The 17,027-nt window shown below is 36.8% G+C and overlaps 1 protein-coding gene across 1 annotated transcript; it reads right to left on the bottom strand.

The window, feature by feature from the left end:
* Window positions 1-7,107: 7,107 nt before the first annotated feature.
* Window positions 7,108-16,759, bottom strand: LOC145767230 (arrestin domain-containing protein 3-like). Its single transcript, XM_082579021.1, has 9 exons — window positions 16,639-16,759; window positions 15,097-15,231; window positions 13,977-14,078; window positions 13,063-13,190; window positions 10,971-11,113; window positions 9,674-9,830; window positions 8,938-9,003; window positions 7,548-7,749; window positions 7,108-7,256 (listed from the first exon to the last, which is right to left on the bottom strand). Exons 1-9 carry the CDS (start codon window positions 16,757-16,759, stop codon window positions 7,108-7,110), a joined length of 1,203 nt encoding a protein of 400 aa, XP_082435147.1.
* Window positions 16,760-17,027: the final 268 nt, after the last annotated feature.

Here is a 17,027-nt window from a genome sequence, read left to right as displayed (position 1 = left end):
ATTTTATGCACATATTTGTACATAAATTGTGCATACTCTAATTTAATAATATCGTCAATTCTGAGCACATTAAATTGGTGATAAAGAACATTTGTATTTGTTGGCCTCGGCAAAAAGCTTGGCAAAAAGTTGGGCAAAAAGCTCCTCCATTATGATGTAGCGTTTTGAAGTGCTTAGGTTGTGATACACCTAGGAAACATTTTGGCGGCCGGCCGGGGCTTCAGGCCTTTAGTAATATCTGCTTCATAATCAATGTTCTAACCTAGCGGATGTTGGTACACCACTCTCACCAGGCAGTAAAGCGGTTATCAACCGCTCTTTCAAGAAGGTGTTTAATAGCAATGCTTAGGGTTCTTCGGAAAGGTCCACTTTTGGGTAGATTTCAAATTTGGCAATGTTTTCCATCCGCCCGATTTATTATTGCTTTTAAGAGATTAAGGTTTTTAGGTTGACTTCCTTGATCCCATTTTCAATCTTAGATAGGCTATATAGGCTACATTAAGGACCAATATATTAGGCAACATGTGCATTTTTGCATTACTACAATACCACAAAGATACGACAGGTTAGATTTACTCAAGAATTTGACTATAACCATACCCACAGCTTGCATACACATTTCCGAGCCGGAACCATTGTTGTCTCCGTCTTCGGAGTTTGGCTGGAGCCAGAGTCGACATTAGAATTGCTAGTGCCTATTTGATATATCGTAAAAATTAAACAGATCAGGGGCGTTGACAGGGGGGTCTAGGTAGTACTTTTGGACCCGGTCCCGGAATATTTAAGGGGCCCGGATTTAAAAATTTCCCGCGACTTCAAACATTACCAAGATCTTAATATAATCAGATCTAAAGGAAATGCCATCAGAAGTTAAAACAGCCATTTCAGCCATCAGATGGTAAAGTACCGGGCCTCTTCTGGGTACCGGGCCTCCTTCAGCTTTCTGGTGGTACTGTAAAATAGCCACTTCAGCCACCAAACAGTAAAATAAGAATTCAGTCAAGTATAGTGATTTCCCTAACCACGAATATTACCCGAAACACGAATTTTAAAATGAACAGTCTAATATTTGTTCAAACTTAAACTGAAACGGCACAGTTAAGAAGATTGCTATCTCTATTTCTGGACTAATATTAGACCAAAACCGCTTTTCACATTGCAACAATCAGCAAATGTTTGACCTAGGCCCAAACACCTTTCCCAAATAAAATTGAAAACTTTCTGACTGTCTGCACTAACTTTGCTGTAAATTCTTTTCTGGTGAGCCTAGAATGACGATTGAAACATCAATGGAATCGGGAAGTAATACTCTAGCGCCATGTGACAAATAAAAGTTCAGAAAGGCAACCGCTAGGTAGAGGTAGTAAGTTTTGCGGTTCAAGAAATTTTAAGATTGCGCAAGATTTGTTAAATGACTATGCTTACACGACATCAATAAAAGTTTGTACACAACTTTTATATTCATAACATTGTCGCTGAAGGGGGCCCGAAAAAAAATTGGTACCGGGCCCGAGAAATCCTGTGAACGGCCCTGAAACAGATATAATATTCGCTGTTGTCTACGTGTAAGCCTTCCAAGAAAGTGGCCAATCCATGCACCACGACTGAACCGACGGCATGGTTTCTTGTACGGTATTGCAAAGCGTTTTAAAGTTTCTGATCTGGCAACTTTTATTTTGCTCTTTTTGCAGTGTCAGTTATTTTGAAAAGAGCACAATAAAAGCACTTAAACGTACAAAAGCGAATCGAAAATGAACAAAAACTGAGGGGAGAGCACCAGAATTTTAACCATTAAAACATTCCAATATATTTATATACACTGTTGGAAACAACCAATTTCTATGCCGCTAGCGATAAGAATATGAAGTATGATCGAGCTATCTATTGGAAATCATATGGGAAACCTATGAGGTTCCTTGCCTTCTCTTGTCTGCTTAATCTAAATCTTCAACCATCAGGCGTAAACCTGGATATGACACATACACACATCGAGCCAGCGAAGCAAGCGAAAACATTTTGCAAAAACAGAGAAAAATTAAGTGCTTTTTTTTCGTTTTTAAAAGGACACGTAACTAGATGCCCTCCTGGATCTGTTACTGGTGGCGTATACAAGGAGGGGAGTAGGGGTTTGAACCCTTACTCTCCCTGTTTTATTGTTTATAATGGCTTTATTCATTGCGTTTATTCTTATTCTTTCTTCACCAACGCAAGTTATTAGTTGTATTTGTATAAACCGAGTTTATTGAACACGTATTTTTGTTGTGATATAATAATAACTATAGCCAAAAATAAATATAGCAAATTTGTCCGCCCCGATAGCCAAGTTGGTTAGCAGCACTGACTTCTGGAACAACGAAGCTTCAAGATCAAGCGGCGCTGGTTCGACTCTCGGGGTGTGCGCTTGAGCAACGTGTTCTAAAGACTGCTCTACATTCAGCGGCATCTAATGAATGGAATAATTCCCCGGCAACAAGATTCCAACAATCAGAAACTTCACTCTGCCAATCTCGGTGACCGTGCCTGCGTCAGTGATTCAAAACCTCTACAAATATGCGAAACTGCCAGGATTAAGCTCTGCAAGAAGCTTTTTCAGTCCGAGGATAAAGGTTCAATCAATCAATCATATTATCGGTGACGGAACAAAAAAGTAAAAAATTGAGTATCTGGTCTTAAAATTTCCAAATTTTTGCTTGCTTTAAGCCAACTTTGTTTTTTATAAGCCTTATTGGTCTGTTTGAACCAAAACTAGGCTATTGTGAATCCAGGCTAACTACTTGCTTGAATAACTAGTCTATTATTCCTTAGTTGCTAGCCTAATTTTAGTAGGCAACAGTTTCTACCGTTTGTTGAGCAACTTTCGTTCGATGTCGAAACCAGAGGGGAGTAAAAGAATCCAGTAAAAGTTGAAACTATGTAGTATCAAAAATAAAAGCTTAGAATACGAACCAGAAAAAATCTGACAAAAGATGGTGTAGTTCAAAGGTGTTCTTTAAAAAATAACAAAAAGCATGAAACTAAGTGACAATTTGGTAACTTTTTCAGTATTTTACATTACAGGAGGCTAATCATACGCAAAACAAATTTGCATACAAACTCTTGCTTCCTTTTTGCTGCAATTTTAAATTTTCAACACTGCGTCAATGTTTCGCTTTTCCTTTAGTTTCAAGTCTCATCAGAGTCTCAAAGATTGCTTAACAGAAACAGATCACAATCACGCCCATATAACTAAGTTTTGAGAATGGTTGTTTCATTTCTATCAAACTATCCATGCTTCATCCGAGGTAGATTTTATGTAAACCCTTAATGCAAATATAACTGCATGGCAGCTAAAATTATGCGCAGACATCCCTAGCGCAGTTATATAGCTTATTGCACGACCAAGGCAGTCAAACAATAATTGCAATCCGACACAAACTACGACAACGGTTGATATAATAGCAACCATCACTAACTTACTGCAATACTTACTACTTGAATAGTTAAAAGTAAACGTTAGCAATACCAGCTATCTTGAGCAAATTGCTAACTTATTGACCAAGAGCTCCATTTTTAATTTTAAACCTGTAATTTAGATCTTCAGGATCTTATTGCTTTAGTGATCTGATCTTTATTTTCAAGATCATTAAAAATTGTGAACTTGCTATTCTCTGTTGACAAGCAATAACCGCGTTTAACTCTATCAGTCTACCACATTACAAGGAGCTAGGTTGTGATTTATATCATTTGTATAATACTTAATAAAAAATACTTAACCCTTAGAAGGTTGGGCTTCTAGAGTTTTGCTCAGTTTGGGGAGGGGGCTTTCGATTCTTCTTATGCTTTAGGAGTGATATCTCTGTTATTTTTTAAGGCACGGTTTCAAAATTTGGGATTCACTTTGTAAAATTATTCACGCTGAGCATATTCGAAAATTAAAACTATGTGAATTTTAGAATTGCGCATATACGTTGAAATGTTGATGTGACTTATGATTGTAATTGTAGCGTGAGTTTACACATTATTTTTTGGTAGAGTAATGAAAAACATGCATTGCAATGTTGTGATTAAAATTTTTTTACATAATTTTACATAAACAGTTAAGATTAACGAGACATGGACCAAATTAATTACTTTCATCCAGCTGATGGGAAAATTTTGAACAATAGAATATGAAATATTTCAGAGAACGTGCTGAGAAATGCATTAAATCTCTCAATTTATCCCCTTTATTCGCTCAAAATTTCAGTTCAATAGAGGTGAATAAAAGTTAGGAAAAGTCAAGAAATCTCGTAGTTGCAGCCTCAGTGATTTTAGAGATACAACTGTTGATAAAAAAAAGTTGAATTGACAGCCCCCCCCCCAACCTTCAAAGGGTTAAACGTCTTTTAGAAAACTTCTTTGCGTTTGAAAGATTTCCAGCAGTCTTCACATCTCTTAATTCACGCATGTTGTCAAGAAGCGATCCTTTTTGTTTTTCTTATTTCTCGAGCTCGGGTTAAAAAAATTCAGCCTGACACACATTAACTCTTTGTCCAAGTGAATCTCACATTTGCTCTCGAGTCTCAACCCATGCATGTTTTTGAGAATCATACTTTTTTCTTTGTCTCTTTTATTACTCGAGCTCGGGCTAAAAAACTTTAGCTGAAACGGATTAAATCTTACTATTAAACATATTATAATTTAAAATATTTATATTAATTATAAGCATGTGATCTTCGAAAACGTGCGAAAGCAAAAAAGCACTGTTTGAATTAAGTTTCTAATTTGTTCGTGATCTTTGATACTTTCATGCTACTTCCAACAACTCACGAAGTTTTTATTTCTTTTGTAAGTTTGCAAAGGTAGCGACAAAAAATTAATGCTCAGTGAAAAAATGTATTGCCTACTGAAAAATTTCTTAGATGAACACTGTTCATCGCGTATCAACCAGGCTATAAAGCCATTAGCAACACCAGAGCTCACATCAACAGGAAGAAAAATGTTATTAAAAAGAAAATCCAGTTATTTATTGCAGAAAATTGTAGACGTTAATTGTATTAAACTTTAGAAAGTATTATATGCTTCATACGGAAATACATTTCAAAATATGAAGGTTTCAGTTTCAGGTCTTAGGCTGCTTGACCATGAGCGAAGAACTCAGAAAGGTATGCTTTCAAACGCTTAGCGATTATTGCGTTGGCCTAAGCAGGATTATAAGTTGCCCACTAGCGAAAACAAAACATACTGCTGTGCACAAAAGCAAACTACAAAGGATGCACAAGATTCGTTTATTTTATATCTAAACTGAATTACGTTTTGAAACCATTTCCAGACAGATGTCTTTTTGGTATCAGTGACTTCTGCAAAGGTTTACGGAAGCTTCTGGTTTAAAAAGCTATGTGACAATAAAAAATAATATGACTTTAAAACATTGCGCAACATTGTTAACCCATTTATGCCTAGCGTCCTATATGTAGGACACCTAATCAAATCAAAAGTTTTCTTCGCACGTTCAGTTTATAGATTTAGATGATGTCAAAATACGTTTATGAGTGTTTTTGCAGCATATATCACAACTTTTTTCGAAAATTGCTTGTTTTGTTGAGACTTGACATCATTTTCAATTTTCCCTATTTTGCTAAGTCTGAAATTTTGAAGATGCATGTCGAATTGTATCAATAAATCCGCATATGCAAATAAGCTTCCAAAAATATTTATCATTGTCTTTATTCGTTATGTATCAACATATTTTACAGCAAATGTTTTAATTTAATTGGCAGCAAAATTTTCGAGAAAATTGGTTCAAAAGATTGGTGTCCTATATAGGTCGCCACAGGCACACGTGTTAGCAAAATGAAGCAAAAGCGACAATCAATTCCCACGCATCAAGTGGTATCAAACACCGATTCCCTATGATTTCTACGCTGTATAACAAAGTAGTTGTGTTTGTTTTTAGAACAATAACATAATTATCGTAATTTACTGAAATTTTTGATAATTTTTTAGTTTTCTCTTTGCGTTTTTACATGGAGGGCATCTTGACGTAGGCGAATTCGGCCTCAAAGCGATTTCGATCCGCTAAATGACTTGCTTCAGTGATGTGTTGCTTTGTTAATTTTCATCTTCGTATTTTGTGAACTTTCGTCTCAATAAAATGCTCGATGGCAAGAGAGTTCCCAATTATCACTTTGAGCGATAACGATTAGGCCTACGCATTACGCACAAGAAACTTACGAAATTTGATAGCGGATTTGCCTAGCGTCCTATATGTAGGACGGTCTTTTTCTCGTCCGGTACTAATATAATTAAGAAAAAATTAATTGTGAAATGTTTTTTAGGTCATGGTTATGCAATAGGCTACTTAAATTTTCAAAAATTTTTTTTAAGTACTTTCACTTTCAGCACAAATGGGTTAAAACAAGCAGAGAATAGGCTATGCAATAGTAGTCACTTCAGTCATTGAACCTGGATGGGGCTCTTCTATGGAAAGCGTAAACGTAGGAAAGTGCAAATATCATATCTTTCTCATTTTTAAAACAAATTCTTTCGGCGCACAAAAACACTTCAGAATACTATACTGAGGACTTTGGTGTTGCAGGACGAGCTCAGCTTAGTTTTCTAAAGATCAAATAGGCAATGGTGCATACGGCGACGATAGTTGGCGGTTATTATACATCTACATAAACTTTCGTATTGAATTCTACAAACAAACTCATGTGCACAAACGACAAAATGATTACAAAAAAGGTAACATAAAAAAAGAAAAAAATATTCAACATTCTGTTATCACGAAACTGTTTAGTTCTAAATAGAGCAAAAAAAGGCAGCTATTTAGGCGATAATATGTTACTTACCTTTTCAAGAACACTCGTTACCGTACAGGTACGCGACTTAATGATTAAAATCTGTTTTAACTAAAATCAAAACAGATCAAAGAAACTATACAAAATAACCTAAGAAAGAAAAAAAATTTTCGTCATGACGTCACGATTTCTGCATGCCAAACGCAACCACTGCTCAACAACATGACTCGACATAAAGGGTCAACAGGTAAGATATAATGTTACACAATTAGTATGGCTTATGGTAAGTAACCTAACTGTTGAAATGCATGGCAGAATCGCGCATAAACGCTTTTTCATTTGATTTTCATTTTGAGTAAGTGAAAGCAGATTGACTCCAATCGTAGTAAGCATACTGCGGAGAAAAGGATGTCTCTCCCATCAAGTGATTATTATCATCTTCATCTTTGATGCTCACACCTCCACCAGCTGCGGACGCGTAAGATGGAGGAGGAGCTATCAATAAAATGGAAGAATTTTTAACATCTTTTAATGACAAATTGGAAGCAGCTTACAGGGCATCTGTGCTGGCTTTTGCTGCTTCCACCTGTCTGTTCTGTTGCATAAAGTAATTGCATTGCACTGTAGGTCTACGTGGTCGCAATCAACGTGAAGTGAATAATTCCATTGAAACTAAAATCTTTTTCGGTTTTTGTTGTACATTGATATAACATAAAGCTTTGACAATAAGATTATAGTTTTGACTATAGAACGTAGCCTACTGTACAATTTGACAAAATTTCTTACGTTGATAAGCTGGAGGTTGATCGTTGGGTTGAGGCATCCCTGGGAGAGAGGCAGCCATTGAAGAAGTCGTTGGTTCGAATGGGGGCGGAGTGACATCGGGAAGCGCCGCATTGTTAGAGGATGGCTCTCGAAAAGGAATGGTACCCAATGTGATTGGAACAGTAACTTGAAGATTGATGCCGCTTGGCACAACCACGCAAAACTGAAAAAGGATACATAGCAGTTTGAACTCTTGAATCAAAATTTACCTCATCTTTTAGTTTAACTTTATCTGAAAGCGGAATACCTTTGACCGAAACAGCAAATTCCAAGTTGCCTGCTGTCAAATTTACTCATAGAACAACTCAAGTACCAAGACAATTTATTACAAACGATTATATTCGTGAAATATAACTTAGTATTGCAATTTGATTTACAGTAGGTTATCATGTTCTTATGATTACACCAATTGGACAACTTTGCTCAACCTAGCCTCTCCATGAGCCATATGTCTGGCAGAAGTGTACAAGAGGCGTAGTTTTGGAGTATTTAAGAGCCGAAGTCTCAGTCTTTGGTAAAACTCGGAGTGGAGTTAGAGTCTGAAATTTTTGGTGGAAACAGAAGCCTGATTGGAGCCGGAGGCTGATTTTTTGCCAATTGATACTTTCAACATGCAAATATTTACTCTGTAGCTTAGTTGGCACAGTTTTCATGTTTGTGTACTTTCATGGTTTTATTTTCCAAGCAGTAATTTTTTTATTTAAAATTTGCTTTTATTTTTACCACAAGTTATAAGAAAGATAAAAGTGTTATTATACACAGAAGGGGATAAAAACGTTGGATTGTGGTTTATGTCTTTTGTTTGGAGTCGGATTGGAGTTTGGAATCAATATTCTTAAAATATTTTGGAAAGGAGTGGATTTGGAGTCCCAAACTTTGGAGTCGAAGTGGAGCAAGAATCCACAACAACCTGACTACGTACACCTCTGATGTCTAGTGATGGTATCAATAACTGCAGCATCCAGCGCTGTATTCGTAAAAAAAGCACAGCAAGGGTATACTGTCAGATTTTGCAAAATGATAAATAATACACAATTTACAAAATAGTCTTTATTCTACCATAACATGAATTATCAACATCAAAATTATACGAGTACGGAATTAAGTTCATGGTACACCCAGGTACCATTGGTCCTCAAATGGTTAAGTAGTTAGTTGTCAAGAATCAGTAAGGATAGCATAAGCACTCTCTTTGGAAAACCAGAGGGTATACCATAATTGCTCGAAAAAGCAGAGAGTATACTGCGTATACCGCCGTATACCCTCAAATACAGCACTGGCAGCATCAATCATCAATCTTTCAACAAAGAATTATCTTTATGATCAATTCAAACAGTCGTTGTGTACTAACCTTCAACCTGTAATTAATGATGATGATGTTGCAGTATCGAAGCAAAGATGGTGGAAGTGCTGGAATCTGAGCAGGAAAGAAGGCGTTTACTTCTGGGCTGCACTACGGAACACTTAATAGTGTGATTGAAAACAAAAATATCGATTAAAAGCAAACACGAAATGAGCAGATGCAGTATTTCGTTTTTCAAAAAATTCCTAGAGATTCCAATATTGGCCAGTTAACCAGCAATTTCACACAAAATCTCAACCCAACTAGATAAGAACAAAAAGCGATAGGCTACGATAAAATCGTAAATACGTTGCTAAGAATATGGTTTGATCAATCTTGACGGAATCTTTATGGTACGGTTGGGATAAAAGTACTTGGCCTAGGGAACGTTCAAATATTACGTAACTCCTTCGAGGGGGAGGGGGGTTTATGCAAAGCGTTACGTTAGCGTCACATCGGGGGGAAGGGTTCAAGCAAAACGTTACGTAACGCTTTCGAGTACGGAATGGTATTTTTTGTGCTGAATTTGTTGTGAAAAAGCGTTACATGGGGGAGGGGGGTTAAAAAAACGTTACGTTGGCGTTACATGGGGGAGGGGGGTCAAAAATTCGGAAAAAAGGGTTACATAAAATATTTGAACGTTCCCCTATTCTTTTTATATTAGATCTTTTTACTTATCCTTATTTTAAAAACATCTCCACATGATCTTTACAAGACCGTGTTTGTTGAGAATGTGATGCAAGACCTGTAGTTTTTCATTCCTCCATTCAATAGACTGTCCTCTCTTGCATCCTAATCCCTCAACGGAGGCCACTTTGTTTGTGACTATACGCGATTTGCTCTTGGCTCGAAACATGACTTGCTGTACGAGTGTAGCTTTGGTACTACGCATATCGGACGAGCTGAAAGATAAACATTTAAGTATAGACGGCATTGAAGAGTGATTTAATAATGCAAAATTAATAGGCTACACTCCTATTTTGTACAATTTAATTTTCAAAAAGACCAAAATTTAAACAAAATTAAAATAAATTTTCACAATACTCCATGCTTGAAGAATTCAAGTATCTGCGTTAGGACTTGTGCATAGACTGTTTTTTAGACGCAATGGATGCACTTTTAAATTTTCTGTTTGTAATATTATTCAAATGTCATTCGTAGAATGTACAATTATTCAAATTATTACTAGTGGATGGAATAATTTCCCGGCAACAACACTTCAGCAATCGAAAACCTCACTCTGTCAATCTCGGTAACCGGCCCTGCGTCAAAACCTTTTACAAGCATGCGAAACTACCTGGAATAACCTATCAAGGCTTTGTCAGCCGGGATCAAGCTACAAAACAAACCAATTAATTATTTTCATATAAATTGTAATCTTTTGGCTATGATTTGAGCCACAACTCACGAATCAGTAAATCGTACATCCACTACGTTTGATTCGGTGGGTGACAGTAGCCTTCATTTATTATTTTTTTGTATTACTGAAGCTCTGGTTTTATCATGTAACGATTGTAATATTGAACAAACAAACTTTAAAATCAAGCGGCGCTGGTTTGACTATCGGGATGAGCGCTTGAGCATTGAGCAGCGCATATCAAGGACAACTTTCGATTCAGCGGTATCTAATGGATGGAATAACTCACAAACAACAACACTTCAACAATCAGAAACTTTACTTTGTCAAACTCAGTAAACAGCCTGCGTCGATGGTTCAAAGCCTATAGGCTACAAGTACTGCATGTTATGCAAAATGCCAGAATTAAGCTTCCAAAGAAGCTTTCTCATTCAGAAGATTTCCTTCATCAACCAATACACCATCAAAAGTATAAAGTTGTGTTTATTGATTGAAAGCTGTTTTAGAGCTAAATGGTTTGATAAATATAATTAATCTCGCTCTAAGTTGGGCACGATCGAAATTTCGGTTCAAGTGCATCCCGATTAAGAAGATTATGACTTGTGTCTGTGGCACTTTTTTAACTTTCTCTTAAAACTGGAGTTAATTAGCTTTGTTTATTTAAGAAGTGCGAAAACTCATTTACCTGCCATTTTCAACACTTGCATTGATCATTATGAACTCTCCTGACACATAACCGGATTTTTCGAGATGAACTTGCGCTTCTATAGGTCCACTGGCACAACACAGACAGCATAATGTTTTTGAATCATTGCTTGATACAGGCGACTGTTGAAAAAAGTAAGTCTTGAATGACTTAGTTTCATTTGCATCGACTAAACCTGATCTTTTCAACAAGTTTTGTTTTAGCAACAAAGTAACCTATTAGCTTTTCTATAGTAGGATCTTTGGTAAGGCTCGAGAGCAGTGGTGCCGAAGTAGGGGGATGGGGGGGATATATCCCCCCCAATATTTTGGCAGCATCTCCCCCAATAATTCAGAAAAAAATAGTTGCTATGAAGTTGTAGGCTTACTTCGATTTAGTTGTTTGTAAGCATCTCGAATTGCTGTTGTTTTTCTTTTATTGATGTTTAATCACAGTTCTAAATTGTCTTGGATTTGACGCTAGACAATGAAGGACCTTCATTGAATGTATTAAGCACGAGTTGGACCAGGCCACTGGGCACGGCACTACAGTAATGAAGAAACTGCAGAAACATATTTGGGACTTGTGCTGATTTTGAAGCCTTTGGCACTTATAGAGCAATATAGTATCACGTTGCAAGAAAAGCTTGACATTGACTCTTGTGAAGAGCTGTTTCAGACCGTAAAAATCACTCGAGAGAAATATCGTGATTTGGAGTTTGAGAACAATAATTACAAAAATGCAGTTTCACTTTCGGAAAAATTTGCTGCTAATTTTATTTGCAAGCACCACGGCAAAGAAGAGTCCCTGAAAGATTGGGTGGAGGCTGGATGGCAGCTACTACAGACACTCAACTGCATTAAGTTATAAAATACTTTACAATCAGTTCATGGACAGAGTTATGTCTGAACTGACCGAGAGGTTTGAAAGTAGCCTGAATTCTGATTTGGCAAAGTATAAAGAACTTGCACGAATTTTCAAGACCGACTTAGTTTCTGAAATGGTCAAAAATTATCCAGAGCTGAATAGACAATCGATGAGTTATCAAACTGATTCATTCAGCAAGGCAACAGGACCAAAATCTCTGTACGATGCTAAAAGAGCTAACCAGGCATTGTCCGAGTTGGAAAAACCTCTCTATTCTCAAATACTCCAGCTGATTAAGAACCGTTCAGCTCTTTTTTGCCCGTTAAGCTCTGCTGCTTGTGAGAGGTCGTTTTCCAATCTTCGTAGATTGAAAACCTGACTGAGAAATAGGTTACTTTGGGACAGGAAAGGTTAAATGCTAGCATTGTTTGCAACATTGACCAAAATATTCTTAATGACATCAGCATAAATGACAGTGCTAATGTATTTTCAATGCGCACTACCGTAAAACGCAATTCGGTTGCAACAAGTTCTTGTGATGTGTTTGAAAGTTAGCATTTTTGTCATAAATTTGCAAATGTTCTTCTGTAGCTTCGATTGTTTTCAGTCTCCTGACTAGTGACTTTGTCCTATATAGCGCACTAAGTGTAGTGATTCTAGTGAAGGAGAGGGCAAAAAGAAAAGTAGCCTTTAACTTCTGTTGTTTTTTTTTGGAAAAACTAAGTATTCATTGGAAGGTCATAGGTTCGAATCCAGCTGGAGGTACCAATTTTTCTTTGCTTGTTTCTTAATCTTGCAGCAGTCATTCACAAGAGCACAGGTAGCGCTTTTATCTCCACTATTTCTTGTCTGTATATTATGCTGTTAGCAGCTAATTTACCGAGGTCCGGTGATTGTTTAATAAACCTAATACCACAACCACTAAAATTGTGTATAAAAGTATGCATCCCCCCCCAATGTTCAAAATTGTCTAAAATTTTATAAAATTTTGATTTATCCCCCCCAATCCTCAACTAACTTCGGCACCACTGCTCGAGAGAGATGTTAATTCAGAGAAGAGAGTGCGTTGAAGTAATGCAATATAACAAAGACATGCGGTAAGGACAGTGATCTAAAAATGCAGAGGAAAGCAGACTGTGGGAAAAAATTTACTATTTTAATGATACCTTGTCAAACATAGCCTACATACACAACATACACAACTAAGAGAAAAACAATTACATACCCTCAAATCAGCATTAAGGTTGAGGTCCAACATGTCAAGAACTGTGAATGCTACTTTTGTGTTGTGGTTGAACTTCCATGGTTTTTCAATTGTAGCTTTGATAAAGTATCTGACATGACCAATGGCACCTGCAAGTTGATTGTAAGTTTAACCATGTAAAACCATAAACTCAGCAAGTTATCATCGTCAGCATGTTTCATACTGATCGACAATATCAGTCACCTGCATTGTTTTGGAATCTTTGAAATGGTTTTGCGTTCAGGTAGCCTTGCTAAACATGTTTCGTTTTTAAATCGCTTTCATGAAGAAATTCTCTATGACCATCTCGTTTGGCCTATTTCACAAATGCAGAATAGGATATACCAAACCTCGTTCTCTTGCAGCATGTTTTCGGACAATCTTAAAGGCAACCAAAACTAGCAAACACGGAATCATGATAGGTTAGTGAAGGAAAGTCATAAAAACTGACATGAGAGGGTGGAGTTAAACAAAAAATTTCACACATAAACAAAATGATTGTGTGATTGTAGAAATGGTCATTTGCTTGTGGGGCTACTCAGTAAACTCATCCAAATATACGAGAAGCATTTCTCCTACAATGAACAAATCTTCAGGTCCAATAATTCTCCGGTTAAACGGTGAACATTTTTCATGCAGATGTTTTTATTTTACGTTGCAAAGTCTGGACTTGGAATGTTTATCGAAAATTTAATTAGTTTAAGATATATTGATAAGGTTTTAAAGTATACGATCAAAAACTCAACATTATACTAAAAGTAGGCTACTGTAGGCTATATGAGACGGAAAATGCTGCCATAATATTTGAACTCTAAAGATATGCTTTGTTTCTACGAAAACTTTCTTTCATCACAATGGTAAGATTAGCACATTTCGCGTCTATGCTCATTGTTCACCTTCAAATGAAGATGGTAAGTTGATTGGGAGTTGGAAGCTGAATGGATAAACGTTTTGGCCAACAGGGATTTGCTTGGCTTCTTCTGTGTGTCCACCGGAACCTACGAAAAATATTGATTTGTTAAATCCGTGATGCCGATAAAAAACTGGGAAACAGAAACAATCGTGGCCTGAATGACTAAGCACACAATACGAAAATACTAAAATTTTGATTTAAAAAAGCAACAAAACGCCCCTTAATCAATCAATGAAGATGTTGGGCAATGTAACAATTTGTATATGATGCTGGAGTAAGATTTGGCTGCGACAATTTTTAGTGATTGTTTTAAAGTCAATGTTCAGTTCAAGCTGATGTCGCAAAGAAGGCCTGCTGGCAAGATGAATGCTCAGGAATGACGAGTATATAACAATCCTTACTTACTATTTTTTTAAATTTTTGACTTTAATTTCAATACTATAATTTATAAACCTATTTACCAAATGATACAGATCGCCATTTTTATCAGTTGCAAGCGTTTTACGTGTGTATATACCATGACGTTCGTCCGCCGGTTAGCTCAGTGGATACGCGATCGGCTCAAGATCATGCAGCGCTGGTTCGACTCTCGGGGTGTGCGCTGGAGCAACACATTTCAAGACTGCTCTCCATTCAGCGGCATCAAGTGAATGGAATAATTTCCTAGCAACAACACTTCAACAATCGGAAAACTTCACTTTGTCAATCTCGGTAACTGGCCCTGCGTCAAGAGCCTCCACAAATATGCGAAACTACCAGGAATAATCTATCAAGGCTTTCTCATTCCAAGGATAAAGATTCAAAACCAAACGTTTCAAAACAATAGAAAGTTGGCAATGAAAAGGTTTTATTAAAATGGGTTTATTGGATCATGTAAAAGGTTTATGCTGCTACTTGACCACAATCAAATCGCTGACCACATTCGTTAGTGTTAATATTGCCGATGGAGTTAATCTTTACACTGATTCGAACTATTAACATTAAATGGGCGCTTTGATTTAATGGCAACTGGATTACTATAATTAGAAGAAAATATGGAACAAAAATAGTAAAAAATAGATATTGTTATTATAAGTTTTATTATAGGTTGGATATCAAGTTACCTTTTCCAAGAACGTAAATGTCTTCATCAAAATATTTCTCCTTTGCTTTGTAATGGCGAGTTGTCTGGTGCCTTCCAGAGCCCTGGCTTTCACTCCAATGCACATAAGCTTGCCCGTGGAACTTTATTTTAATTGCTGAACAATGATCACAAATGCAAATTTGATAAACATTATTGTAGGCTATACCAAAATTATATGACATAAAAAGTTTGTCATATACAGGCTTAGACCTGGTGGTTGAATATTTAGATTAAGTGGACGGGAAGGCAAGGAAGCCAATCTTTATGTCTACCTTCAGGCATGCCTTTAAGTGTCTCACCAAAGACAGATCTGCATGCTCATAAGCGGTGTCGAACCGGCGCCTTTCGATTGCCATTCCAGCACTCTCACCACTCGGCTATGCAGCCGACAGAAGATGGTGTTCTTAACGCATTAAGGAAGCTAGTTCTTCTTCTCGACAGTCTTTTTATTAACATTTTTTCCAACCAATTTATTGCAACCTGGCTAGGCGTGAGTGGTGTTTTCAACAACCAGCTTAAGCTGGAAGTGGAACCAAGTGTGTATTATTGGAGAGCCAACAGCCAACACCTCATCTGCGCCGCCATCCCAAGGTTAATAAAGTTTTTGTAAATTACAACCACAAATGTTGGTAGGCCACTCTCAGCCGTAAATGTATTCTATCAAGACCGCCTTTAACTACAAGCCTTGAAGCGAATTCAAAATAGCGGCGCTGAGAAGCTGGAGAAAACTTGTAATAAACTTAGTGGCGTATCAAAAGGTTACATCAACACTTCCTCGTAGCCTATATCAAAATTTACTCTTTGAGGTCACCCTTGGTATCTGCACAGAATATTAGACAACATGGTTGTGCGTCACGACTATTTTGTTGTTATGAAAAATTGAGGATGAAATCAGAAGCCTAGTATCTTTGCATAGGACTTTCTAAATTCAACATGGTAATTTCGGGCCATCTCTGAAAAAATAGCATCTCTAAAACAAATTTTCCTACAAATGTCAAGTGTTTGTTTTTAAAAGAAGGACACCTATGGTATTCGAGTGCAACAATGGGACATTCATAAAATATCCTGGGCCCTCACCAAACTTTCGGATACCTAAAACAATCCCGGGCACTCGTCCAAAACTTTACCCACTGGACAACCTATTCCACGCTAATGGTTATGACTTTCATCGAGTCTGGTTATACGCTTTCGCGTTCAACATGGCGGAATTGGTAACGAAACATGAAAGTAAAACAGAGATCTACGTACGAAAAGTGACGCAAATAGAGCAATTATTTAATCAACAGCAATTCAAGTTACACAAACCAAATAAATTAGTATTTTTGTTGCACACTTATCACAGTATAAAACGTTGAGCAATAAAACGCTGAAAGCAAAACTCGCTTAGGGTAGAAGATTACCTTGTGCTTACCCTGCTCATGAGTTGCTTATACACAAACGTAAGATCCGTAATGTACAGTAGGCTTTAACTGCATAGAGATGAGAACTATTGTCATTGAAAAAAAGATGCTTTGTCACTTACCTCGCATTTCCATAGGAGCACTGAGCACAACGAGTAGAGATCCAGAAATAACTTGTCCCGGGTTGTATATAGAGTTGGCATTGTCGTTAAAGGCAATATAGAAGCTTGTTAGCTTTCCCATTTTATAACTACATGTAGCTACCTAACCTATAGATAGATTTTCATAGACACAATAGAAAAGCACAATCAATGATCAATCCGTAAAGTTATTGTCAAACTTGGCATTTTAAAATAAAAAATACTTCAACGTTGTTTAGACGTATCAAAAATGAAAGTATTATCCAGGACGAATTAAAATGGTCAAATAAAAAGTCGATAAATTAATGCTTTTTTGTTTGTTGCGTAGTTTGAAGAAGTTCGTTGGCGGAGCAGAAATTATTTAAGCTTAG

Source organism: Aplidium turbinatum, chromosome 1 (genome assembly GCF_918807975.1).
Source record: "Aplidium turbinatum chromosome 1, kaAplTurb1.1, whole genome shotgun sequence".
In the NCBI taxonomy this organism is placed as follows: domain Eukaryota; kingdom Metazoa; phylum Chordata; class Ascidiacea; order Aplousobranchia; family Polyclinidae; genus Aplidium; species Aplidium turbinatum.
This window is presented reverse-complemented; position numbering and strand designations above follow the sequence as displayed.